The 27,027-nt window shown below is 39.5% G+C and overlaps 1 protein-coding gene across 9 annotated transcripts in view; it reads right to left on the bottom strand.

Moving 5' to 3' along the window:
• Positions 1-27,027, bottom strand: part of PLCB4 (phospholipase C beta 4) — a 397,376-nt gene that overhangs the window by 46,458 nt on the left and 323,891 nt on the right. For 7 of the 9 annotated variants that reach the window (XM_078371334.1, XM_078371335.1, XM_078371336.1 and 4 more), the window contains 9 exons: positions 25,681-25,781; positions 21,493-21,528; positions 19,006-19,147; positions 18,288-18,372; positions 17,822-17,946; positions 15,933-15,984; positions 9,717-9,819; positions 7,295-7,459; positions 4,841-5,045 (listed from right to left, as the gene is read on the bottom strand). In XM_078371334.1, the coding sequence (XP_078227460.1) occupies positions 4,841-5,045; positions 7,295-7,459; positions 9,717-9,819; positions 15,933-15,984; positions 17,822-17,946; positions 18,288-18,372; positions 19,006-19,147; positions 21,493-21,528; positions 25,681-25,781 (1,014 nt within the window). The remainder of the gene's footprint in view (positions 1-4,840; positions 5,046-7,294; positions 7,460-9,716; positions 9,820-15,932; positions 15,985-17,821; positions 17,947-18,287; positions 18,373-19,005; positions 19,148-21,492; positions 21,529-25,680; positions 25,782-27,027) is intronic. The other 2 variants (XM_035298340.3, XM_035298358.3) reach the window with 1 other exon arrangement.

The raw sequence follows: 27,027 nt of genomic DNA, 5'->3' as shown, positions 1-27,027 counted from the left end.
AGTGCTGGGAGGCTCATGAAACACCGCCGGGAGTGACATTTCAATACAGTGCTGAGGCTCCATAGATCCCAGAAGCAAAGCATCAACTCTCTTATTTGCTCCCCTCCCTATCACTCAGTAATAATAAAAGAAATACAAGTGATAAAACCCACCCAAAGCGACAGTGGGTGAAAAAGAAATACCGACACTTGTTTCATTGTCATTAGCCCTGGAAGTGCTTCCGCTCTCCAACAGCAGTGTCTAACAACGATAAAGCCTGGCAATGGGCAAATGTCATCTATGGTGGTGTTGGCACCTACAGATAAAGCAGCAAAGATGACCCCAGCACTCGTAGTCTCACCGGACTTGACAAAGGAAGAATGCTCCTAGTACCCAATCTAGCGCTTCTATTTGTGTATGACTGAGGGAGTAAAAGACAGCATTGTTTTCCTTTATGTTCTATAGCAAAATAATACTGAAAACATTAAACCAAGGTTTTGTGATTTATTCCTAATCATTTGTCCTAAACATTACCTTTTTTTTTTAATCAAAATTTAGTATTTTGGGACATTTTGCATGTGGACTACTTAGAAATAGCCAGAAAGGGTTCAGAAGGTTCAGAAACAGCCAGGAAGGGCATTTTTTTTTTTTTTTAAACAGTCTTGCTCTGTTACCCAGGCTAGTGTGCAGTCGTGCAATCTTGGCTCACTTCAACCTCCGCCTCCCAGGTACAATATATTCTCGTGCCTCAGCCTCCTGTGTAGCTGGGATTACAGGCACGCGCCACCACGCCCAGCTAATTTTTGTATTTTTAGTAGAGGCAGTGTTTCGCCATGTTAGCCAGGCTAGTTTTGAACTCCTGGCCTCAAGTGATCCACCTGCCTCAGCCTCCCAAAGTGTTGGGATTACAGGCATGAGCCACCATGCCCAGCCAGTTTTGAGTTTTTATACTGTAGAAATGAGAAGGACAAGGAGTTGTACTCAAATTCCTGAGGGGCCAAGGAAGAAAACTTCAGTGTTTATCCATAACCAAATTATGGCTGACATAAAATGTAATCCTATACAGCTAATACAAATATAAAAATATTTCATAACATGGAAACATATTCTGAAAAAAAGATTAAGGTTCCAAATGAGTAGGTACAGTAAGATTTAATTTTATTAAAAATAAAACAAAAGGCCAGGTGCAATGGCTCATCCCTATAATCCCAGCACTTTGGGAGGCCAAGGTGGGTGGATCACCTGAGGTCGGGAGTTCAAGATCAGCCTGGCCAATATGGTGAAACCCTGTCTCTACTAAAAATACAAAATTAGCCGAGCATGGTGGTGCATGCTGGTATCTTCAGCTACTCAGAAGGCCGAGGCAGGTGAATTGCCTGAACCCGAGAGGCAGAGTTTGCAGTGAGCCGAGATTGCTCCACACCACTCCAGCCTGGGCAACAACAGCAAAACTCTGTCTCAAAATAAATAAACACAAACAAACAAACAATAAACAAACAGAAAAAAATGAGTTTAGAAGTAAAAAGTAGCTCTCTCTGGGCAGTAGATTTGTGAGGGACCCCATTTGATTCTCTGTGTTCTTAGAATTTCTGATTCATATTTTACTACTTTAATTTTTATAGAATAAACCTGCTATGCATATTTGTGGAACAAACTAATAAAAATCCACACTATCCTTTAGCTAAATACAAATCTAATGATGTACATTTGACAACTTTTTTTTTCTAAAAAATGCTGAGTGTGATGGTGCTGAGCTTCATTTTGAACTTGCTCCTCTGGAATGAACAGGGACTAGCAATACTCCAGGGAACACAGACTCTATAGATTTCCTACCTCCCTGGCTCAGCACATAAACACATTGAGACATGAATGTGGGAGGTTAACTAAACAGAGAAAATATAAATATATTTTGAATAAGTCAGGAAGCTATAAAGAAGATCAGAGATTTGGGAAAAGGCAGTTCTCATATTCTTCTTCTGTTATTTACAGGGAAGACCCTGAAACCTCATAATATGTGCCCCTGGTTTCTTCACATATAAAATAGATGACAAGAGAATTCTGAATAAATTGTATTTGAATGCCAAATCTGGTTAAGGTATCAACTGCAGAATCTTATCAATGGTACACAGAAATTTCAAATGCTTCTGATAAAAAGTAAGCAGCCACAATGACATGTTAGGAGGCCGGGCACGGTGGCTCACACCTTTAATCCCAGCACTTTGGGAGGCCAAGGCAGGTGGATCACGAGGTCAAGAGATCGAGACCATTCTGGTCAACATGGTGAAACACCGTCTCTATTAAAAATACAAAAATTAGCTGGGCATGATGGCACACGCCTGTAGTACCAGCTACTCGGGAGGCTGAGGCAGAATTGCTTAAACCCAGGAGGCAGAGGTTGCGGTGAGCCGAGATCGCACTATTGCACTTCAGCCTGGCTAACAAGAGCGAAGCTCTGTCTCAAAAAAAAAAAAAAAAAAAAAAAAAAAAAGACATGTTAGGAAAGAATACTGGCAGGAATAATATTAAAGAGGTTAATTTGGTTCAATACTTAAATACAACACTGGTAATAAGCTACATTGTAAATACAGACGTTTCTGCAGCACAGATCTCCCGATGCTTACATCCATTCTGAACAACTTCATGCTTTTGGATCTCTTTACAGAAAGTGTCTGGCATAAAGTAGACGCTAAACAAATGATTTCTTTCCCTTTTCCATTCATGTGGCTTATTTCCCAAGAATGTATTGAAGTTTCAGTGGAACGTTAACCCATGCAGGGGCAAAACTTTTAAATCTTCCACTATATGTGCTTATACAACCATTTCTGAAATGTGTGAGGTATTCCACGGTTCCTGCTTTCTAAGCTCCAGTATTTGAAGTGTGATTTAACTCATCAACTGATGTCCCACGACGACTACCGTGCTGTGTTGCAGGGAGGTTTCTGGGGTTTGCCCTGGGCTGCTGCTCCTAAACCCACCATTGGTCTCCAGCATCCTTTTCTGATCCTCTTACCCAGCCTCACAGCACCCCTTTCCAGCCTTTTTATGGGTTATTACATCTACTACTGTATGTTGTAACTTCTACTGTGCTTCCTTTTTTAATGAAAGACAAAGGAGGCCGGGCGCAGTAGCTCACGTCTGTAATCCCAGCACTTTGGGAGGCTGAGGTGGGTGGATCATGAAGTCAGGAGTTTGAGACCAGCCTGGCCAACATAGTGAAACCCTGTTTCTACTAAACAGATACAAAAAAATAGCTGGGCATGATGGTGGGTGCCTATAATGCCAGCTACTCAGGAGGCTGAGGCAGGAGAATCACTTGAACCCAGGAGGTAGAGGTTGCAATGAGCCAAGATTATGCAAAAAAGAAAAGAAAGAAAAAAAGATGGAGGGAGGGAAGGAGAGAAAGAAAGAGAGAGAGAGAAAGAGAAAGAAAGAAAGGAAAAGAAAAGAAAAGAATAGACAGAAAGGAAAGAAAGAAAGAAAGAAAGAAAGAAAGAAAGAAAGAAAGAAAGAAAGGAAGGAAGGAAGGAAGGAAGGAAGGAAGAAGGAAAGAGAAAGGAAGAAAGAAGGAACAAGAAGGAAAAAAAAAAAACAAAGGAGAGAGAAAGACAGACAGTGAGGAAGGAGTCTGGACCATTTTTTTGGGATGGAAAAATCCTCATAGCTTATTTTACTTTTTGACTCTGATATCAGAATGTTAACGTTGTGGATTAGTTGCAGAAAATCTGCCCTCCAGAGACACATGCATTAGTAAAAACAAACAGCAAAATAATCCCCTATTCCCTAACAAAACGGTGATGTGTTCTAGTACAGGAATCACATCTGTATCTACAGACATCGCCTCTACCCCCAAGTGCTCATACATTTCTGAGCCTTGCTGTGTCATCTACTCTAATGTTAAGTATGTCACAAGAATGCTATGAGGGAGGTAGCATTATTACATTCACTTTGCAGTGGGGGAAATGAGGGGTTTGAGAGGTTACATCCTATTCCCAGGGTCACCCAGCCAGCAGTGGAGAGTGAGGATTTGAACCCTTGGCTAATTGGATGTTGTCATCCTGCTATACAATTTCTTTATGGTTCAACAGGCTGACAATGTAGAGAATCTTTGCTTTTTTTTAAATGTTACTGGCTTACTCGGGAGGCTGAGGCAGGAGAATCGCTTGAATCAGGAAATCAGAGGAAGCAGTGAGCCAAGAATGTGTCACTGCACTCCAGTCTGGACAGCAGAGTGAGATTCCGTCTCAAAAAAAATTTTTTTTAAGTTACTGGCTTAGATGGGGCCCATAAAAAGTTAACATGTTTGCATGTAAGCAAAATCCTATGACTTAATCTAGCTTTGGATTCCTCCCACTGATTACCTTAAAGCATGGGGATTGATGACTGGGATTTTTTATGAAATTGAACTCTTTTGTGGATTTGGAAGAAAATTCAGGCATGTTGATAGCTGAGTTCAATTTAAATCTTTTAGTGATACTATTAATAAGCTATCATGGTTTCACCTTAATTATGTCTTTTTTCCCCTAGTCTGATTGTCGGTACAAATATACCCTTCACTAAATGTGTTTGTAAAAATTGATAAACACCATAAAATTAAAGTATTTTAAAATAAGAAAGGACTCAAAAGATAATCTAGCTTTGTGCTTTTATTTCTTACTATGAAACCTGAGGTTATAAAGTATTCTTGATATATTCAAGGTGATCAGGGTTGGCAGTAGGAATAGATAGTATTATTTAAATAGATAGTATTTATAAATAGATAGTATTATAACTAGTATTATTTAAAGCATGGGCAAGATCCTTTATTATCTTATAATCTAGGTTCTCATCTATATCATATTCTGTAACCAAATATTTATCTTACCTCCAAATCCATCAGGCACATACGTTTTAAGAACAATATTGCAGAAAATTGTTGGCAGTGATAATGGTTTATTTCCCTCATTTCGAAGGGAAATGTGTCGGTACCCTGCTTGGAGGCCATCAAGCGGGAGGATCCTCTGGCCAATCAGCTTGTTGTTATCATCATACACTGCTATTCTCAAGACAGCCAGGTCCGGCAGGATCACCTGCAAACAGAGAACAGGACTTTTCATGGATTTTTCCAATGCAGTGCCCAAGAACCATGACTCTAAGGAGTGTGGACCAAATCCATGCTGTTCTTAAGTGTTCTCTGATGGTGAAAATAAGTCCATGATCAATCTGCATTCCCAGAAACGTACTGAGTGAGCTACAATGCCCAAGACACTGAGAAAAGCAATTGGAACATGTTTCGTGGAAATTATCTTCTGAAAAATGTTAGATGAAATGAGTGTTAAAGATTACTACTTCAACTCTTGTGATTGATCCTTGTCTCCACCCATATAATGGATTAGAAAAAGGACACACTGAGAAATAAAGCCACTTTCCTCAATCACAGAGATATCAGTGACAGAGTAGGGCCTGGGAATTGGGGATCTTGAGGTCTAACCCTGTGATCTAATATCTGGCATGCTCCTAACATCTATATTTGCTTGTTTTTAAGAATATGAAAGATATCTTTGAATAAATGCTTCAGGCATAAGAGATAACTTTTATGTATAAATTTGGGTCTTCCTTGTTTCTTGCACTCCTCAGTTTCTACCACATGTTGGGATGTTAAATAGAGTAAGAAGCTGTAGCTAGAAACATGAACATACTTTGATTCTAAGACAGCTACCCCTGCCATCCACAAACTGAATAAACGAACATAAAATCTGAGTTCAGATGGCAGAAACCTGATTCAGTTACAAAATAGCAACATTACAAAAAGGGTATCCAATGTGTTTAATCAGGAATGCCTTCTTATTGGCTAAAAGCAATCAGGACATCTTGCTCAATCTGAGTACTAAGTTTAAAGCTAGATAATGGTGCTGCCTATTTACATCTGGAGGCTATAATTTAATTCCAACTTAATGAAGATGAAGAGGAGAAATCATGGTAAATTAGCCAATTTCCCGCTCTTCCTCCTTACACAGTGAACAGAGGTTTGGGCTTTGTCATTCTTGCCGTGTGAGATTAGTGAAAAATGCAACAACGACAAGAAAGACACAAAGTTAAAGCACTTGTTAGCGTGAAAAAAAAATATTTAACTTCTGAAGAAATGGGAGGACTCAGAATTGGCATCTTGTTTCTAGTGCCAGAACTATTATATATAAACACTAAGTTGGGCATTTCCTCATTCATTCAAACCAAAGAATACCTGAGTCAACTATCTCAACTTCTAGAAATGTGAGTAGGGATTATTCATTATGCCAAAGAACAGTAGCCATGTGGCAACGGATCCAGCTATAACGAATTGGAAAATCCAGGGAAGAACAAAACCAAATCACAGTTGTGTATGTAATTTACACCATGTCCTAACAGGGGCAGGGAAGGAGACAATGGGATGTGAGGGTTGTGTGGATAATGGGATTCACATCCCAGGGTAAACTCAAATGTCAAAATGGCCTGTTTCATCAAACCTACATTGATCTTCCTTCATTTGGTTTCTGTAAGCCATTTACTCTATTCTGAAATGGATAATCCCTATTTTGTGAAGGCAAGAAGCTGATTGTTTGTGTTGCATAATGTACAAATGGAGCAGAACCAGCTGGAAAACTTGTGCTCAAAGAAGCAGCAAGAAATCATTTTGGTCAGGATAACAGAGTAAGAAGGCAAAGTGACCATTCTTAAAGATAGCACTACTGAGGTATGGATTTTCCACTGCATCTTCAATTGACAGAAAAGAAACCAAAGGGAAAAGTGAGTAAGAGATTAAAAACTGAACATGAGAGAGAATGGCTGTGATTGTTTCTAGGATCCAAGACACAGTATTAGGAGAAAAAACAGTACAAGAAGGTCAAGACCTGCAAGTAAGCAACACGTATCACTCTTTCAGAAGAGACAGGAACATGCCCATGTAGTGACATGTATTGACCTTAATTTTTGAGTGCAGCATCTTACCTAACTACTTGGCTAAAGGAATAGTGTAAGTCACCAGTAACTTCCAGGATAGGGAAGAACTCTCTAGTATCCGATGGCGTCCAACAGCAAAGACTCATTCTAAAAGATGGCAAACCAGAGCTTAGGCAGTGCCATGCAGGAGATGGGCTCCTCCAAGGAGGAGGCGAGAACCAAAAGGAGGGCAGGGCCAAACAGAACCAATGATCCTATGACAGCTACAGAAGTTAGCCATTAGGAGAAGAGAAAAAGAAGATGTTGTGGGTTGAATAACTGTGCCCGTATCGTGCAGTGTCTGTGCACTAAAACATGGCTCCCAAGTGAGTAGAGTAAGTCTGACATGCTGAAAATGTCCTACCTTCCGAAATACAAATGACTCTTCATTGTAAACTGGATTGAGTCCATTATTCATAACCATGCGAGTTCGGAATTCCTTACGTATCGTGTCAGTGGGCAACCCATACATATCCACTTCTACGTAGGTGCCAATTTTCTTATCTGATAAGAATTGACCTGATATAACCTGCAGCAGCAGAGAAATAGAACAAAGAGAAGTGAACTGTGTGTAAGCATTAGTAGCAAAGAATAATCAATCAGGAGATAAGAAAATCTGTTTTTTTGGGGGGAGCGAGAATTTCAATTATCTATTGTGGTAATGTATTCATTTTTTATAAACCACAACACTGAACAACTACTATATACAAAAAGATCCCAACTGTTTGAAGCGGATGTTCTACCTTCTAGAACTGTCTAGAAAAAGATCAAAGAAAAATATACATAATACAAAGAAATAGTGTCCACAGCCTCTTCATCTCACCTAACTGTGTATACACCTATGAAATGAAGGGATGAATTCAGGTACGTCCTAAAATCCCTTCATAACTCTGAAATTCCATCATGCCATCCTAATCAGTGAATTCTTTTAAAAGTCTTGAAAAGAGACACACAGAAAGAAAAACAAAGCTATAATTTGTCTGTTATTACTGATACTGACACTGGTCAGCTAGGCATTTTTACATATTTGTAAAGACCAACGTTAAGTCTACCTACGATAAAGCTATGGAGACAGAATTTTTTATTTAGTGTTCAAATTACTATAGCCATTTATTAGGTTTCCTTTTTGGTTACATTATTTACTAGCTAACAATTTGCAACAGATTTTTTGAGGTATAATTGACATATAATGAATTATATGCAATTCATTGGCCGTACAATTAGGCTGGGTACCGTGGCTCATGCCTGTAATCCCAGCACTTTGGGAGGCTGAGGCAGGTGGACCGCCTGAGTTCAGGAGTTCGAGACCAGCCTGGCCAACATGGTGAAACCTTGTCTCTACTAAAAATATAAAAATTAGCCAGGCATGGTGGTGGGCACCTGTAATCCCAGCTACTTGGAGGCTGAAGCAGAACAATCATTTGAACCTGGGAGACGGAGATTGCAGTGAGCCAAGATAATGCCATTGCACTCCAACCTGGGTGACAGAGTGATACTCAGTGTCAAAAAATAAAAAGCAAAAAAATAAAATGTACAATGAGATCAGTTGGGACATAGGAGCACATCTGTGAAACTATCTCCATAACTGTGATGATAAACATTTGTATCATCACCCAAAGTTTCTTTGTGCCCTTTTATAACCTGTTCCTCCTTGTCCTTTTTTCTTTTTCTTTTCTTTTTTTTTTTTTTTTTTTTTTTTTTGAGACAGAGTTTCACTCTTGTTATCCAGGCTGGAGTGCAATGGTGCGATCTCGGCTCACCGCAACCTCTGCCTCCTGGGTTCAGGCAATTCTCCTGCCTCAGCCTCCTGAGTAGCTGGGATTACAGGCATGCACCACCATACCCAGCTAATTTTTTGTATTTTTAGTTGAGACTGGGTTTCACCATGTTCACCAGGATTGTCTCGATCTCTTGACCTTGTGATCCACCCACCTTGGCCTCCCAAAGTGCTGGGATTACAGGCTTGAGCCACCGCGCCCGGCCCCTTGCCCTTTTTTTAAATGCAAGCACTGATTTAATTTCTGTCACTTGAATTTGCATTTTCTAGAATTTTGTATAAATGGAATAATGGAGTAGGTACTTTTTGATGGTGTCTTTCACTTTAAGTAGCTAATAATTTTACTAGTGAAAAAATGTGTCTCCATGCACATGTATGTTCATTGTGACACTGTTTACAATAGCAAAGACCTGGAACCAACCCAAATGCCCATCAACGATAGACTGGACAGGGAAAATGTGGCACATATACACCATGGAATACTATGCAGCCATAAAAAGCGATGAGTTTGTGTCCTTTGTAGGGACATGGATGAATCTGGAAACCATCATTCTCAGCAAACTGACACAAGAACAGAAAATCAAACACTGCATGTTCTCTCTCTCATAGGTGAGTGTCGAATAACGAGAACACATGGACACAGGGAGGGGAGCATCACACACTGGGGTCTGTTGTGGGGGGCTAGGGGAGGGAGAGCAGGGGGTGGGGAGGTTGGGGAGGGATAAGATGGGAAGAAATGCCAGATATAGGTGACCAGGGGATGGAGGCAGCAAACCACCTTGCCATGTATGTACCTATGCAACAAGCCTGCATAATTTGCACATGTACCTCAGAACCTAAAGTACAACTTTTAAAAAATGTGTCTCATTTTTAAAAAGCAGAGGGTATCTTAAGCCAAAGTTGTGAGCAGTACATGGATCTTGCAATTTAACATTAAATATTTTATCATTTCTTTCAAGGACTATTTGAATCTACATTTATACTACCTTGTGATGAGCAGAGGCCATACCTGCACTGAGCAAGTGGCTGCAATAACGCCATCAACAGGAGTTTCAGAGAAGGGATCAAATGTTCGATCAGGCCGCCTCATGAAATCTGGTTTGAGAAGGTACCTGGTAGGACAAAAGCACAGAAGTTTCTTTTATTAGTAGGTTATTACAAAGACTAAAACACTTGCTAGCTGAAACACTGTATGCTTCCTTTTCTCCATCTGTAACATAGGAGCCTCAGGTTCAATGGGAGGCTCAGTGGCATCCAGGACTTCCTGATCCTATCATCTTTTCTTGAACTTTTTTTTTCCCGGTCCCCTTTAAACACTTTTCTTTATATGTATAAAATAAAATGCAAAGAATACCAATGAAAATCCAATTATATTAGCTACAGCTATTGAAATATGAAATGCGATTTTCTATCTCTGTATTAATTATACTTTTATTAATGCATTAAAATATAAGATCTAATGGTAAGATCTAATTATGACAATAATCTTAAAGTTCTGATGTGTACAAAAATATTTTGAGACAGCTGTAACAACAGTAGTGAGCTACGACAATATCTGTGATTTACATTGGTGAGAGAGACAAAGGTTGCCATTAATGTGACTGTGGATTGTTGTCTACATTCACAATAAAAGGAAATCGAAATTTCGGCTAGAGGTAGGTAAAAATCACAATAAATTATTTCCCCATTTCTAGCAGTAACAATTAGGCAAGGAAATGAATTAAAAGGCATCCAGATTGGAAAGAAAGAAGTAAACCTATTTCTAGTCACAGATAACATAATCCTACACATAAAAAACTCTAAGGAATCCACTAAAAAAGACTATTGGAATAAATAAATGCACCACTATTGCAGGATACCAGATAAACATAAAAATTCATTTGTATTTCTATACAATGGCAATGAACATTCCAAATATAAAATTAAGAAAACAATTCCATTTATAATAGCAGCAAAATATAAAACACTTAGGAATAAATTTTAAAAGTGCCTACAGTTTGAAAATTACAAAACACTGTTAAAAAATTAAAGAAGATCTAAATAAATTAGAAAACATCTTGTGTCCATGGGTTGGAAGGCCATATTGTGAAGCTGGTAATATTTCTCAAATTGGTGTGTGAATTCAGTGCAATCGCTATCAAAATCACAGCTGACTTTTTGGTAGAAACTGACAAGCTAATCCTAAAATTCATATAGAAAATCAAGGGATCAAGTATAGCCAAAACAATGTTAAAAGGGAGAATGAAATTGAATGTCTCACACTTCTTGATTTCAAAACTTACTACAAAGCAACAAGATTTAATCAAGACAGTCTAGTACTGACTTAAAGAAAAACATATAAATCAATGAGACAGAATCAAAGTCTGTAAATAAATCCATGTATCTGTGGCCAATTGATTTTTGACAAGGATGCCAAAACCTATCAGTGGGTAAAAGAATAGTCTTTTAAATAAAGAGTGTCAAGATAACAGGATAGTTCCATGCAAACAAACAAACAAACAAACAAACAAACAAACAAACAAACAAACTGGGATCCTTACCTTACACCATATACAAAAATTATCTCAAAGATGATTAAAAAAAAACTGAATGCAAGAGCCAAACTACAAAATTCCTAAAAGAAGCCATAAGGACAAATCTTTATGACCTAAATTTGGCAATGGATTCTAAACATAATACCAAAAGCACATGAAACAGTACACTGGATTTCCTTTGAAAACTTTTGTGCTTTAAAGGAAATTATCAAGTAAGTAAAAAGACAAGTCACAGAAAGGAAAAAAATTACAATTCATGTATCTGATAGGAGATCTGTATCTGGAATGCACAAAGAACAACTAATCTAGTTTAACTGCAAATGACATAGATAGTCTGTTTGGTGATTTCTGGTACAAAAAATGAACTCATTCCAGACACCAAGGTATGTGTGGTAGGCATAGGCACAAGGCCAAAGCTAATAGCAAACCAGGGATCTAAGGATTCTCTGTGGATTGTGTAGGGCCTTGGAAGGCAAGAGGGGGAGAGAAGAAGGGTTTTCAACCAGGTGGGTGGACAGGAGCTCCAAGAATAAGAAAACGGGGTCAGAAGGAAGCATATCCTATTTCATCACACCTAAGATGCCATCAGCTGCCCAACACGCCATTATTTTTTATTTTATTTTATTTTATTTTTGAGACAGAGTCTTGCTCTGTCACCAGGCTGGAGTGCAGTGGTGCAATCTCGGCTCACTACAACCTCCGCCTCCTGGGTTCAAGCGATTCTTCCACCTCAGCCTCCCAAGTAGCTGGGACCACAGGTGCCGCCAACATGCCATTAATTTATTGAGCTGCAAGAAAGCAAAATGGCTGCTGACTATAACTGCAAGCTGCCATGCATTATAAGACACATTCCAACTGGAAGATATTATATAGTATCCCCCTTTATTTGCAATTTGCTTTCCGAGGTTTCAGCTATCCCTGGTCAACTCTGTTCCAAAAATACTAAAATAGAACCTAATATAAAAGTTGGAAAATAAACATTGGAAATAAAAAAATCTATTTTAAAAGATAGAAAACCCCCAATAGGAAAATGAGTAAAAGACAAGTTCTTCACAAAATTGAATATCCAAATAGCCAATAAATATAAAACATGGAAAAAATTTAAGATATTTTGAGATCACAGTCACATAACATTTATTACACTGTATTGTTATAACTGATTATTAGTTATTGATGTCAGTCTCTTGCTATGCCTAATTTATAAATTAAACTTTATCACAGGTATGTATATATAGAACCACAGTATATGTAATATGTATTACGTTTGGTGATTTCAGGCCTCTGCTGGATTTCTTAGAACGTATGGCCTGTGGGCAAGGGAGAATTGTATAAAAACTGCCTCTGAATCATAAAATGTCATACCATTTTGATATCAGTCATCAACTTTTCTATGAAAGCCTAAAATGATTGTAGATATTAATTTACACTATTTTGTTTCATTTGGAATTAGGGAAATGTCTTCCATTTTTCCATCTTCCAAAGCAATACTGTTAAAAACACTGTTCACTTTCCTGGTAACATTCCCAATTACTGGTGCCAATGATGTGCCCTCCCACAAGATCAGCCAGGGAGCACAGAGGGCGTTTGTGTACTCTGCACTGATGTTTGATATAAAACAGGGATCGTTGCCTCCACAGGCCTAAAGGGCACAGAATGCCTCTTTAAGAAATGCAGTCCTCAGACTCAGTCCAAAGGGGTGGTTTTTAAGTCTTTGCAGGTGGGTGAGATAACCACAGGGGTGATGCAGTGAGAGCCATGCATGGCTCCAGCTGGCCGAGCACCAGGGACAGGAGGTCCTGTGCAGTACCGGGCCCCAGAGCAACCACATCACAAACACAGAGGCATGCAAGTGAGGGCAATTTCTTCTCTTTTCCCTGCCAGTGACAGCCTTTGCCACCAGCTGGGTGTATGGAAAGGAGAATTAGGAGATTAAAGACTCAACAGTACTGCTAATATGGTATCAAGCTGGGCTGCCCCGCTGCATGCTTTTCTTCAGCCTTTCTGGTGAGGTGTGTGCTATGACCTTGGTCACATAGCGTCCAACACATCAGCATAAAATTCAGGCTAAAGTGGTAACATTAACCTTGTTTGTGAAAGTATTTTAAAATAAATGAATGCATTTCAAAATGACCCACGAGGTTGGGCATAGTGGCTCATGCTTGTAATCCCAGCACTTTGGGAGGCCAAGGCAGGTGGACTGCCTGAGCTCAAGAGTTCAAGACCAGCCCAGACAACATGGTGAAATCCTGTCTACAAAAAATAAAAAACTATCCAGGTGTGGTGGTGGGAACCTCCAGCTACTTGGGGAGTGGAAGTGGGAGGATGGATTGAGCCCAGGAGGTCAAGGTTGCAATAAGCCACGTTTGTAGCTTGCACTTAAGCCTGGGTGACAGAGTGAGACCCCGTCTTAAGAAAAAAAAAAAGGTGGAGAGTGAGACACTGCACATGCTAACGATGGCTAAGCAGAAACTCTAGGATAAACAAACTGAACACAGAATTGTCAGGACTTTTTTATACAGATATAATTCTACTCCCTGCATCAGGCCAGGCTGCCAGGATTCCTCATGGGATCATTGAGGTGGGCAGGGAAACCGCTTTAAGCATCACCAGGACATTGCAGGGTTCCAGAAGTGAGCACAGCCATGCCTGACGGGTCCTTTAAGAGCCAGGACTGCCAAGGCTGACTCCCTGGGCTCCTTAAAGGCCAAGTGAACAGAGCCCTCATTGAATCTTGCAATGAATGTGTGTGTGATTGATGGTAGGACCTTAAGTTTGTCTTAATTCTCACTTTTGCACAGAAATGTGCAGCTCCTGAAGTCCTTTTGTACACACTCGCCCATTTGACCTTACTGAGCTATCGTAACTATTAAAGAAAAAAAAAGTACCCAAACACTTGTTAAACATGGTAAACAGACTTTATTCAAAGGGGTAGAGAGCCGTGGCAACAGGTATAGGGGCTCAACTCTGACCCCGAGAAGCATACATAGAGATTTAGAACCAAGGAGTAGGGTGAGGGCCAGCAGATGGAAAATTACTAAGAGCAAACATCAAGGATAAGGATTTCTGGCCAAATGGACTTGATAGGATTATTGCTGAAGGTAGGCTAAGGTGACAGTATATCCAGGATGGTCAGATACCAAGGGCTGGGGATTTTCCCTAAACTGAATTAGCAAGATTCTTACTCGAACTGGATTCTACAGGGACTGAAAGGGAAGCCCAAAGGTGGGCCTCATGAGAAAGGACTCAGTTTTCATCAAAGGACGTTTTTTCAGTTCCCCCTTTGGTTCAAGAAAAAAGACATCTTTTTTCCTTTGACTACAACAAACTGCGTGTGGCAGGTCTCACCGTCTTCATTTTATCAAGCAGAGAAGAGAGGCTCTGGGTCTAACACACCTGCTCCAGGCAATACAGCAAGAACTAGGAGCAGCTGGGAGCTGAGCTCAAACCCTGATCTTTAAACTCCCAGCCTAGGGCTTTTATGCCCAGCCCACGGCTGAACCCCTGGGACTTTATGCCTCGGTCCACTACTTGGGGGAGGAGAAAGTCTAAGAAGCAATTTATGTGCAAAATCTCCTGAGTTGGAACACTTGGCATTAAATAACTAAATAGCTTTCACAAAATTCTGAAATGTGAATTCTGATCTTTTTCTTCCCAATTACACATTTTTTTTTCTTCCAAAGCACACGGCAGAGGAAAATGTAGGGTATACTCCAGGTATGTAATTGGTGGGTGATTCAGGGACTAGCACAGTGACCATGTGTGCAGCCGGACTGGCAGAGAACCATTCACCAGGCAAGCAGAGGGAGGGAGCGGGCACTCTGAAAAGTCATCCCCAACTCACAACTGCTGAAAAATGTTACCTTGATTGTCAGTTTTCAGTGATAAAGTCACCATGCAGAAATGCTAATAACATCGTTATGACAGGGCGTGGTTTTCCACCAGAGTTCTCTAGAGGCCTTTGGGCAGTGGTCTGGAGTTATTAATATTTACTTGCTTGGGGACAGATGTATGGGGCCAGGGTGAGGTGAGAAGGCGAACACATAGTTTTTGGTTTTTTTTTAATCTCTACAGAATTCTAATTTTATATTTTCATTTAACCTTTCAGCGTTTCTGTGGAATTAACATTTCCTATTTCACTTCTTGGTTCACAGATTTTCAAGAGTGCTATTTAAGGAAAGTAGGACAATATTCATAGCATTATTCTTTGATAAGTGCTACTTACAAGACACAAAAAAAGCATCAAGAGGGGACAAAGTTTTATTACCAACTGAATGAAATTCAGCTTGATGTCCACAACTTTATTATATATGTAGTTAACTTCATTTCTTGATTTGTCCTAGTAAAATGCACATATTTAAGACCTATATCTGCAGTTAATATCCAAGTGTGCAGGGAATATTACCTTTCCCAGACATAAGAACCTCCACTATTGATTTTAAAGTGAGAGAATTAAACTCTAGGATATGTATGAACTGCTTCACTTGTGATTTAAAAAAAACAAAACCTGCTTAGTAAAATGGGGTAGATGAAGAATGTATATTTGCAAATATACTCTAGGTATTTCATTAGTTTCTATCCCATCCCTCAAACCCAGCTTAAATTCTTTAGCCCGTAATTGAAAATGACATGGCTTCATTATAGCTGTAGGAGTTCTAAATCTAGGTGATAACAGTTTAAATCACATTACTCACCCGCATGATCCATTATACTCGAATTTTCCCTGATTCAATTGCATCGCTAAATCTGTCAAGAGACAAAAATAATTTAGCATCTTGTCTTCCTGGACAAAAAAGACTCTGATGGGGTGATTTTAAACAATAGGTATCAGATTGCTCCCAGGCCCACGGTCCCTCTTTAACATTACAAGGTTCTGCTTGGTCTATTTAAGACACATTCTTTTCCATGCTGAACTGACCTCATGTTTCATTTAAAATAAAACTTGTTTTCATAAAGATCATGCTAAAGATCATTTTTAAAACTGGATTCAATATAGGACTTATACGATTGTTCAGTGAGTATTGTGAGTAGAGATACTCAAACTGCTACAGTGATTGGGTCTCAGGATCCCCGGGAAGAGGAACACTCACTGGAGATACCCAGGAGGGTGAATATGAAACTTGATTTAAAAGATTAGAAAATGAACTAGAAAAGTATCGCATAAAACTTTGTGTCATGCTTCCATGATGAGATGCGTCATGGGGTCTACACTGGCAATGCATGGCTAGTGACTCTTCTCTTGTAAGTGAATAAAATCTTTCTTCTTATCAGCAAAAGAAATGGGTAAACTGATGAATTTTTTTCCTCTTCAAAATGCTCTGTTTAAACCTAATATTATAGAATAAAACATAAGCTGGGCCAGTGAATAAACTGTTTAAAACCATTTAATCCATATTATGGACTCACTGACAGCTGAGAACACAACTTGACCTTTTGTTGAGTAAGTGAAGTCATCAGGGTTTTGTTACTGGGCCCCACTATAAACACTCAGGGACCGCATTGATATCTATCATGTCATAGTCTAACCTAGCAAGCACTGTGGGGACCCCATGCAGAATGGTGACTCCAGTAGGAGGGGCTTCTGGTCACTGGGGAGGCTCCCTCAAGGTGTGGGAAGTTCAGTCAGCTCATGCCTATGCCAAAGGAATCAAAGTCGAAGGATCTTCCTCTCAGTCCAGATAGCAGGGAACAAGGTGGACAACGATTCTTAAAATACAATAGATTTTTAAAATCCTCAAATTGAGAAGCATGGGCAGTGCTCTTACATAGCAATAAAATGAAGGAAAATAGGGTTTTCTGGCTTTCTTTTATTTTAACCATTGTAAGAACCATGCGTAGAACTGACCATATACAGGGAATAGGTTTCATGGCATATTTCTATCTATTCTATTTCTATTTTGCTAACTCTAATCATAATACTGTGATCCTAGGCTCTTAAGCAAACCTCAAAAACTTTAAAAATTTGTTTATGTTTTTATAAAATTTACTCTTTTTCTTCCAGAAAAAAAAGTCATTATATACTGAAAACCTGTCTTGGAGTATACTCTGGAAGACCAAGTTATGGATTAGTACTTCTTAGAATATGTAACTCCTTATATATCGTTTTAGTGGAGTTTCCTCCCAAACATTCTGTACTTCTCTGGTGAAGTGCCTCTGTGTCAGTCATATTTGCCAAATGTTCACAGTGGTCAGAATATTCGCCAAAGGAGAAAGGAGTAGCTGTTACTGTACAAAGATACTCAAATTCCTTTCACTTAATTCTGCCTCTGGAAACAAAGATAACAACTTTGATCCAAAAGGAAGAAAAATGAGAAATATTTTGGAATAGGGAATAATGGTTAGCAGGAATAGTCACGGTGTTTACGAAAGGAATTAAACTTAAATCACAACACATTCTCTTCTACCATTGTTTGCTCTATTTTGGGTTTTTCATTTCTCACCATTATATAAATCCAATAACACATTGCTTTGCCATATGTCTGCTTCCTTTAAAAAATGCCCACAGCCAATTGATGGGAAGTGCTGGCACCATCCCGTCAAAGTGTTCTCATGGAATCTGGGGTCACTGGACATCAGCTCCTACCTGGGGTTTGATAGTTCAGTGAAACCATCTGGCAGCCAGCGTTCCAGAAAATCTGAGGCATGTAATTACTGGAATCGACTCGGCCTCCCTTGGGGTAAATGCGACTCATTTGCCGTTTGTTATAACTGTGTAACTTATTAAGGAAAACAGAAAAAAATAGTCCTACAGCAGAGAAAAATAAACAACAAAGAGCAAAAACAACGAAGGTCTAGGCCAACAATGACAAACGAGTAGACAGCACAGAGCAAATTTCACATTTACAAATGATGCTTAAGATCACAGTTCACTGTGTGGATTATAAAAACCATTTTCATTTGGGCAGATTGCCATGGCTGCCATAGTCTTTCACACAAACTATTTTATTAGCTCCACCACTAGAATGATATATTAGCCATTTATCTATTTCAGAGGCTCCTGCCAAATCAACGTGAGTCACCCACTCATTCCACTTGATACATAAGGATACTTGACAAATTCAATTGCGTGTGTCTTCAAGTAGCCAAGACCGACTGATTCATTAAAAGAAGACATGTTGTAATGAATATTGCGTTCTGTAAAAGAAAAGCAAAGATGGACTCAGGAACCCTGCCATCAAACCCTCAATGAAAAAAAGCAATAAATAAATATCATTACACCCTGAATCACGAGGCCTTGGAGGGTAATGCTACATTATCATGTCAGTAGCTCCTACTTTCATTAACATCCTGTGGATAGAGACATCTGTCTTTAAAAAAAATGTACTGAATTAAATTGGGAGTCATTAAAGAAATTATGTGTACCCCAATTGCCACAGCCACCCCTGAAATACAGATTTTTGATAATGATGATGATGATGGCTTCTCTAGCCCAGAAGCGAAGTTTTTAAATACTTATGTTTTTGAAAACCAGCTTTTGATTAAAAGAAGTCTTGTGAATAAACGTGGGAACAGAAGAGGCTATATGACCCAGTGCTAACAAATCCATAGTCTCTCCACGCCACCTTGTGGGTGATGTCACAAATGACAATGTAATGTCACCACATACCAAGGACAAGTGGCTTCTACGGTCTGTGAAACAAAAATAAGGTAAGGTGGAACAGACCCCATGCCCACAAAGAAAAATGGCAACAAGTTAGATCAAAGCTCATCAGCACCATAAAAGAAAATCAGGCAAAAAAGGCGATGGCATTTAACCTTATGTGTTACCTTCTGCCACATTGAAACCTTGAAACTTTACAGGCTGGGCGTAGTTGATCATTGTGGATAAATATGGATGGATATTAGTGGTAGCACCTACATATTTATAAGATGCCATCCACGCCTGCTCATCTTCTACAGTGACCAGGCCCTATAAGCACAAGGAAGAGAACATATTAGTCAATGACTTCAGTGGGACTCACAAACATGTGCTACAGATTTCCTTACTAAAGATCATTTGCACACACATAAATTGTGTAAAAGGTAAAGACTTTTCCTTCCTCAATTTATACTAAAGGATACTTTAAGATGTTAGTGTCTGTTGTAGCTCTAAATAATGCAAAAGGAGATAATCATAAAATATTAAGCTTAAAAATATTATGCTTATCCTACATTTGTAGAATTTTAAGGGACTTCAAATATTCAAGAAATTACTTCAAATCTTTAGATTTTTAAGGGACTTCAAATATTCAATAAATTACTGGCTGGGAGCAGAGGCTTACACCTGTAATCCCAGCACTTTGGGAGGCTGAGGCAGGTGAATCACTTGAGACCAGGAGTTCAAGACAAGCCTGGCGAACATGGCAAAACCCCAATCTCTATTAAAAATGCCAAAAATTAGCCAGGCATGGTGGCGCATGCCTGTAATCCCAGCTACTTGGGAGGCTGAGGCAGGAGAATCACTTGAACCCAGGAGGCAGAGGTTGCAGTGAGCTGAGACTGTGCCACTGAGCAGTCTCAGTGCAAGAGAGTCTCAGGCAACAGAGCAAGACTCCACCTTAAAAAGAAAGAAAGAAATTACTGTATTAGACCTCACAGCAATGCTATAAAGTAGATACAGCAGGTATTATCATTCATATTTTTATAAATTGAAGCACTATGTCAAAAATAGTGACTCTCGAACTTTAGCGTGCATCAGAATCACCTGGAAGGCTTATTAAAATAAAACAGATTCATGGGCCCCACAATCAGAGTTTCTGTTGAAGCAGTCTGCAGTGAGGCCAGTCACTGCCATAACTAGTTCCTAGGTGCTAATGATGCTGTCTCTTTGGGGACTATGTTTTACTGTAGCACTATAGAATGTAAGCCACATACATACGTGGTTTATAGTATCTAAGAAAGTGCTTATTCTTAAAAGCAATCTACTAACTTGCTGCATAGGACATGTTGAAATTGTATTACTTTGCATATGAAAAAAAGAAAACAAATTAGTTTATTTCTTGATAAATCAGAAAAAACAACAACAAAACCAACAACAAAAATAATGCCCTCAAAAGTGATTGATATTTTTGCTGAGAACTTTGCAAAGCTAAATTTTCTGCACAGACTGAAGCTAGTTGGATAAACTCCTCAGTTGCATGAGTTAAAAATTGTTTGTCTTAACTGATGACTCAACAATCTGAACATTCTAAATTATCAAACTGATTATTTCAAACTGAAATAATCAAGTAATGTAACTTGGTTTTGTTTTTGTTTTTATCATTTTCATGTGTCCCTCCTGCTCCCCCACCAAACAAGCGCCATGTCCATTCCTTCCATGTGTGTTTAATGATAATAAATACCACCAGTGCTATGTGCTGGGCACCAGGATGAATTCTTGCAGGCACGGTCTCATCACTGTTTGTGATGTGTAGTGGGGATTAGAGTCCTACCCATTGACCACATGTGAAGATTGATGCCTTGAGAATTAACATAACTTAACTAAAAAATGGCAGTGACCAATGTTGATCTGTACACCACTGACTCCAATTATGAATTATGAAATTCTATGTAGGACAGGAGACAAATGTAATCACAAATATTTTGGGAGAGGCCTGTGACCATATTTATTCATGATTCTTTCAAATTTAATATTTAGAGGGTAAGAAGACAGGATCTCAACTCCAAATAGGATAGGACTGACAGGTAGTGGGGCAGTACTTTCTGAAGCTCTGAAGTATGAGAACCAAGTTATCAGGTAAACTTTTGCTGGTGGCTGTCAGTCTCACTGTTGTAGGATAAACCATAAATACTTACTAGATAAGACCACTTTGATCATTATGAAGAACTTTGTAGAGGATGAAAGAAAGTGAAAATGTAACTTTACTTTCTCTACAATAAAACCAGTATCTGATAACATCATGTAATAATCCTAGAAGTTATGGAGTGTAAAATCAATCAATGATCTTTCAGAATGTCAATGTAGTGGGAACTAAGATCAACCTTTCTATTACGCTATAATATGGATTTGATGACCTATTAGCTCATTTTCATTTTCAAGTTCAATGTGCTGATAATCATGTAGTTCCACTGTGGGAATGAAATCTCTAATCCCAATGAAGAAAATGCCTTACTGCATTAAATACCTACTTTTAGAAAAATCATCCTACTCACCTGCCCTAGTTTTGTAATTTTATCAGGATTTAATCATTTTATCGCAACGTTTATTTCCTTCCTTTGAAGATTTTTTTAATTCGATGCATCTAATTTAAATATGCAAGGGCATTATTTTGTTACCTTTTTGTTGTTTTCATGTTCAAGGTCATCTGAGGCCTAATTAGAGAAAGGAAATAATTTATTTACTTCTCTAAAGGGCAAAATTCCAAATGTATTAGCCATACATACATAGATATTTAAATAAGCATAGGTGAACTTGTTACTCTATTTATTTGCTAAAATGGGACATTACTGATGACATAACATGGACAACCTCACTGTTTTATGCACCAAAAGGGCTAATCTTAGTGCTCTTTCCCCCCTTTGTGGACAGTCTTTACCTACTTAGATGCTTTATTATAATTATTTAATTAGTGCTTTAGTCATGGGGCTTGGAAACTAAATAATCAATGTGGCCACCTCCCCTGATCTGTAAGGGGCAGCAGCGTGAATGGTTACTCTCGAGTAACTCAGTATTCATGTCTGGGTTGCTACGGACTGAATGCTGGTGTAGCCCTCCCATACCCTCTCAAATTCATATACTGAAATCTGAATCCCCACTGTGATAGCCTTTGGGAGGTAATTGGGTCGTGAAGGCCAAGCCAAAAGAGAGCTTGCCTCTTTATGCTCTCTCCACCATGTGAGGACACAGTCATGAAGAAGGCCCCCTCACTAGGACCTGATCAGGTGGCACCTTGATCTTAGACTTCCCAAACTCCAGAATAGTGAGAAAAGGTTTTTTGCTTTTTAAACTAATCAGTCTATGGTATTTTTGTGATAGCATTTCCAACTGACTATGACAGTACTAATGAAGTCTTTAGCAACATTCTTTTTTTTTCTTTTTGAGATAGAGTCTCACTATGTTGCCCAGGCTGGAGTGCAGGGACGCAATCTTGGCTCACTGCAACCTATGCCTTCTGGATTCAAGTGATTCTCCTGCCTCCGCCTCCAGAGTAGCTGGGAATACAGGCACATGCCACGACACTCTGCTAATTTTTGTATTAAAACATTCTTGAGTCTTAGTAGGCATTCAGTATTCTCAAAGTAGTCACAATTCCTTATATTAGAAAAGGCAGGATGTAAAGATAATATGCCTTTGGCTTTGCTCAACGGATAAACACTCTCCCCTTTTCCTATTACCAAATGTATCTGCCTACCTACATTTTCATCCACTGTCTTCACTAATCAGGTGTTCCTGCTCCTTTGAAGGGCCACACCTTTGCACCACAACGATCCCACCCTCTTCCACCTTCTCAAGGAATTCCAGGCAGTTATCCCCTCTCTTTTCTGCAAAACTAATCTCTTCCTCGCTACTGCAACTCTTCCAAGTTTGCAAACACACTCCAGATTCATTCATGCTAAAAGAAAACACTCCCTTGCTCCTCAGGTTTCCTTTGGCCACCAGTCCATTTCTTGCTCCCCTTCACAGCAAAACTTCTCAAAAGCATAGCCTCTACTCATTCATATCTGTGTGATCCAGAGTCACCACGCTGTCTGGCACTCCACTGAAACATCTCTTTAAGGTTACCAATGACCTCCATGCTGACAGCCCAGTGGAGACTCTTGAGTCTTCTTACTTAGTCAGTAGCATTTGTTAAGTTTAGCCCAAAGCTGTCTCTTTACATATTCTAACAGTTTCTTCATAAACTTTCACATAGTAAACTGTAGACTGAATGGATATGTAAACAGACAGTAACCTACTCATGTGTCAGTCACTAAGTTTCAGCCAATCAAAGGTGGCCAACTATTCAACCTCTGTTCAAATAGGGCAAACAAGGCTGTAACCAATGCAGCTGCTTCTGTACCTCACTCTGTTTTCTGTAGGTCACTTTCCTTTTTCTGTCAATAAATCTTCAACCACGTGGCTTTGCTGGAGTCTTTCTGAATCTCTTCTGGTTTGGGGCCTGACCAATTTGTGAATTTTTTTTTTCTCAACTAAACTCTATTAAATTTAATTTGTCTAAGGTTTTGTTTTATTTTATTATTTTATTTTGAATGGAAGTCTCACTCTGTCACCCAAGCTGGAGTGCAGTGGTGTGACCTCAGCTCACTCCAACCTCTGTCTCCCAAGTTCAAGCGATTCACCTGCCTCAGCCACTTGAATGGCTAGGATTACACGTGCCCACCACCATGCCTGACTCTCTTTTTTTTTGTATTTTTAGTAGAGACAGGATTTCACCATGTTGGCCAGGCTGGTTTCAAACTCCTGACCTCAAGTGATCTGCCTTCAAGTGATCCACCCTCACTTAGGCCCTCCACTCTCGGCCCTTGCTGATGAGAATTTGTTTTGGCCTCCCACACTGCTAGGACTGCAGGCATGAGCCACTGTTCCCAGCCTAGCTAAGTTTTTAACAGTTTCCACAGTCAACCAGTCGATCCTTCTGATAACACTGTTCTCTTTCTTGGCTTTCCTGGTGCCACTGCCTAATTTCCCTCCTACTTCTCCGGCTATATCTTGCTCTTCTTTTCTGGCTCCTCTCCTGTGAACTCACCTTTAACTAGTACTCCACTTGGGCCTTCTTTTCCACCTCTCCCTGTGAATCATCTCAGTATTTCCATTGCTTCAAATGTGATCTCTTGAACTCCTAACTTGTATCTCTAGCTCAACCTGTCTTCTACATATGTGTGATGATGACGCCAGTGATCATGAGGATAATGACAATGATAAAGATGAAAAGGATGTAATATACCAGCAACTAACACCTTCACAGGAGTTACCATGTGCCAGGCACCAAGCTAAACTCTTGACATGTCACAAAACATCCACTCTTCACAGTGACCCCATGAAACAGGTGTTATCGTCTTCACTTTGCAGATGAGGAAATTAAGGTACACAGAGGTTAAGTAACTTACCCAAAGTTATACAGTTAGGAAATGAACCCAGAGAGAGAGTCAGATGGCAATGCTATATGAGCACCTCCCTTTGAATGCTTGACAGGCATCTCAAATAGTCATCCCATTTGAAACTCCTGAGTTCTTTCTCTTTCGGTCTTCCCCATGCCGGTAATGGTACCACCACCTACCCAGTTCCTCAAACAAGGACACTCGAGGGTCATCTGACTTCTTCTCTCTCCTTCATTCCCATATTCCATCCATCAGTAGGCTATCCCATTACTCAACATGTCTTGAAGCCACTTAGTCCTCTCTGTATCCACTGTCTGAAGCCACTTAGTCCTCTCTGTATCCACTGTCTGTTTGACCATCAGGGACTCTTGTCTGGCCTAGAGCAACAGGCTGTCTCACTGCTTTTTCCTGCTTCCACTCTTGTTTCCTAAACTAGTGTCCATATGGCAATCACAGCAATCTTTTAGAACTTGAATCAGGTTACACTGCCCCCTTCTCTAAACTTTTCTAGTAGTGTCACGTTTCACTTAATATTCGAATTTCTCATAATGGCCTCCGAAATCCTGTATCACCCACACACCTGCCCCATCTCATCTTTCCTCACTCCACCCTCACTCGAGACCTCTACTTGCAAGCCTTCCTGTAGTTACTATGGCCCCTCCGCAAGGAAAGTGATTCCTCTATCTCTGTGCGTGGCCAATTCTTCTTGCCCCTTTGCATTCTGGTTTCCTTATTACTTCTACTTCATTATTCTCCACCACTCATGTTTATTTTCATAGTTGCACTTATTACAAGTTGTAATTATATAGTTATTTGGCTACTTGCTTGTTTGCTGTTTCCTGTCCCTTTCCCTAAACTACAGGTGGCCATGAGCTGCCTAGGGGCTGAAGGCAAGTATGTTTTACCCTTTTAGGTCATGTGGCCTAGACTATGCCTGAGAAAAGGTAAGTACATGAATAACGATTTTTCTTGGCTGAATATTTGGAAACATTATTAATGGAAACATTTTTATGCTTAGTCTACTTTAGGAGGAAGGTATATAATTAGCAGGACTAGTTCTTGAATGAGGGCTGGACTCGGGATTTTTAGGGGTCATTTTCCTGATGAATTCAAGATTAAACCTTACCACTGGGATGCTGCTGTTGTCTCCCTCCCCAGCCATAATAATACAATAAATGATCATATTTAGAGGACAATGGCAAATGGGTAGTGTTTAACACTGGCCCTGATGAGTAATTTAAATGTCCTTTTAAACTTAATACTGTGTATGTGTCAAATTCTGGTCGCCCAGCACAGACTTGTATCCTCAGCAATTTAGACGGGAAATTACAGGTGACTTTATTCTCTTGTGGTTTTCACGTTTCCAAAATTCCATAAAAAACAGCTGCTACCTCTTGAAAGTGATGAAAGAAAGGGGACGCTGACCTTCTTGACGCTGTTTGCAACAGCTTCCTTGTGACCCAAGTCATCAGCAGAAAGTTCATTTCCAAATTTGAATTCGGGGTGAGCTTCCTCTTCTTGGTCAGCTGTGTGAAAGACAAATGGAAAATCCATGACGCCAAACACTGCCAAGTAGTCAGACCCTGTTCACAATCTTGGGTGGAACATAAGCACTTTTAGAGAAAAAGGATGCTAAAAGAAATCAGGGACATTTAAATTTGCAGTATTTTTTCAAGTCAAACTCTCACTGAACGTTTACATATTCAAGGTCAAGGAGCACATCTTGTTAATGTATTATGTCTCCTGCACCTAAAATGTGGTTTGACATGCTTGATGCTTAATAAATTTTTCTTAAGTGGATAGCTACTTCTATCCTAGCACACTAATGCTAAAAATGAAAGCCTCAAACATTGCAGAAATATCTGTGACTCATTAAAGGGTATTTTGATCTTTCATGACATCTAGAGAAAAGAAGAAGATACAGAAAACAAATACATTGGATAATTTTGAAAGAGACTAAAATGTCCACTTGAATTTTATAGGCATAATGACGTATAGCCTGGAGTGGTATAAAAAAGAAAGGCCTCAGACGGATTGTACTACTCCTGCAAACTATTTGTCAAACCCAGCTTGGGTTTCAAAGTCTCAGGGCTCATTTGTCAGGCTCAGGTAGGACGAGAAGTGGAAGCAGGTGCCAAATAAAGCTGGTGTCCCTGGAGCACAGTCTAGTCAGTGAAAGAAGGCACACACACTGTGTTCACTGGTCCAGGAAAGTGACAAGGGTGCCAGAATACATCTTAAAATAATCGAATCCAGCATCTGCCTTTACTTACACTCTTAAAATAATCTAATATAGAATCGGTCTTTATAAATGAGGAAACAGATGCAGAGATATGATTTGACTTGCCTGAAATCACAGAGAAAGATAATGGATCCACCTGTCTCCTGAATTCTTAGCACAATTCTTCCAGGACTAGGTTTCCATGACCTACAGTCTACAACCAAGATTTTGAAACTTCTCATGTCACTATTAATTTTTCACTTCATTTATGTCTAAACTGCCCATACAGATATAAACTAATTGAAGGCAAGGGGCGTGCCCCAAACAAGTGGTAGAGACTTAATAACTATTTTAAGAGAATTGTATGAATACATGATCACTTCCTGAGTGTGTATGTGTGCATGGACATACCTATAAACACACACAATTTTGATATTTCCCACTGCTTGTCTCCTATCCTGGGAGCCATGTGTCCTTCTGAATCTAAATCCAGCCTAATGCCTTAGCACCTGCTTTCACTGACTGAAAGCCTTTTCTATTTTCTGCAGCCT

Source organism: Callithrix jacchus, chromosome 5 (genome assembly GCF_049354715.1).
Source record: "Callithrix jacchus isolate 240 chromosome 5, calJac240_pri, whole genome shotgun sequence".
NCBI lineage: Eukaryota > Metazoa > Chordata > Mammalia > Primates > Cebidae > Callithrix > Callithrix jacchus.
This window is presented reverse-complemented; position numbering and strand designations above follow the sequence as displayed.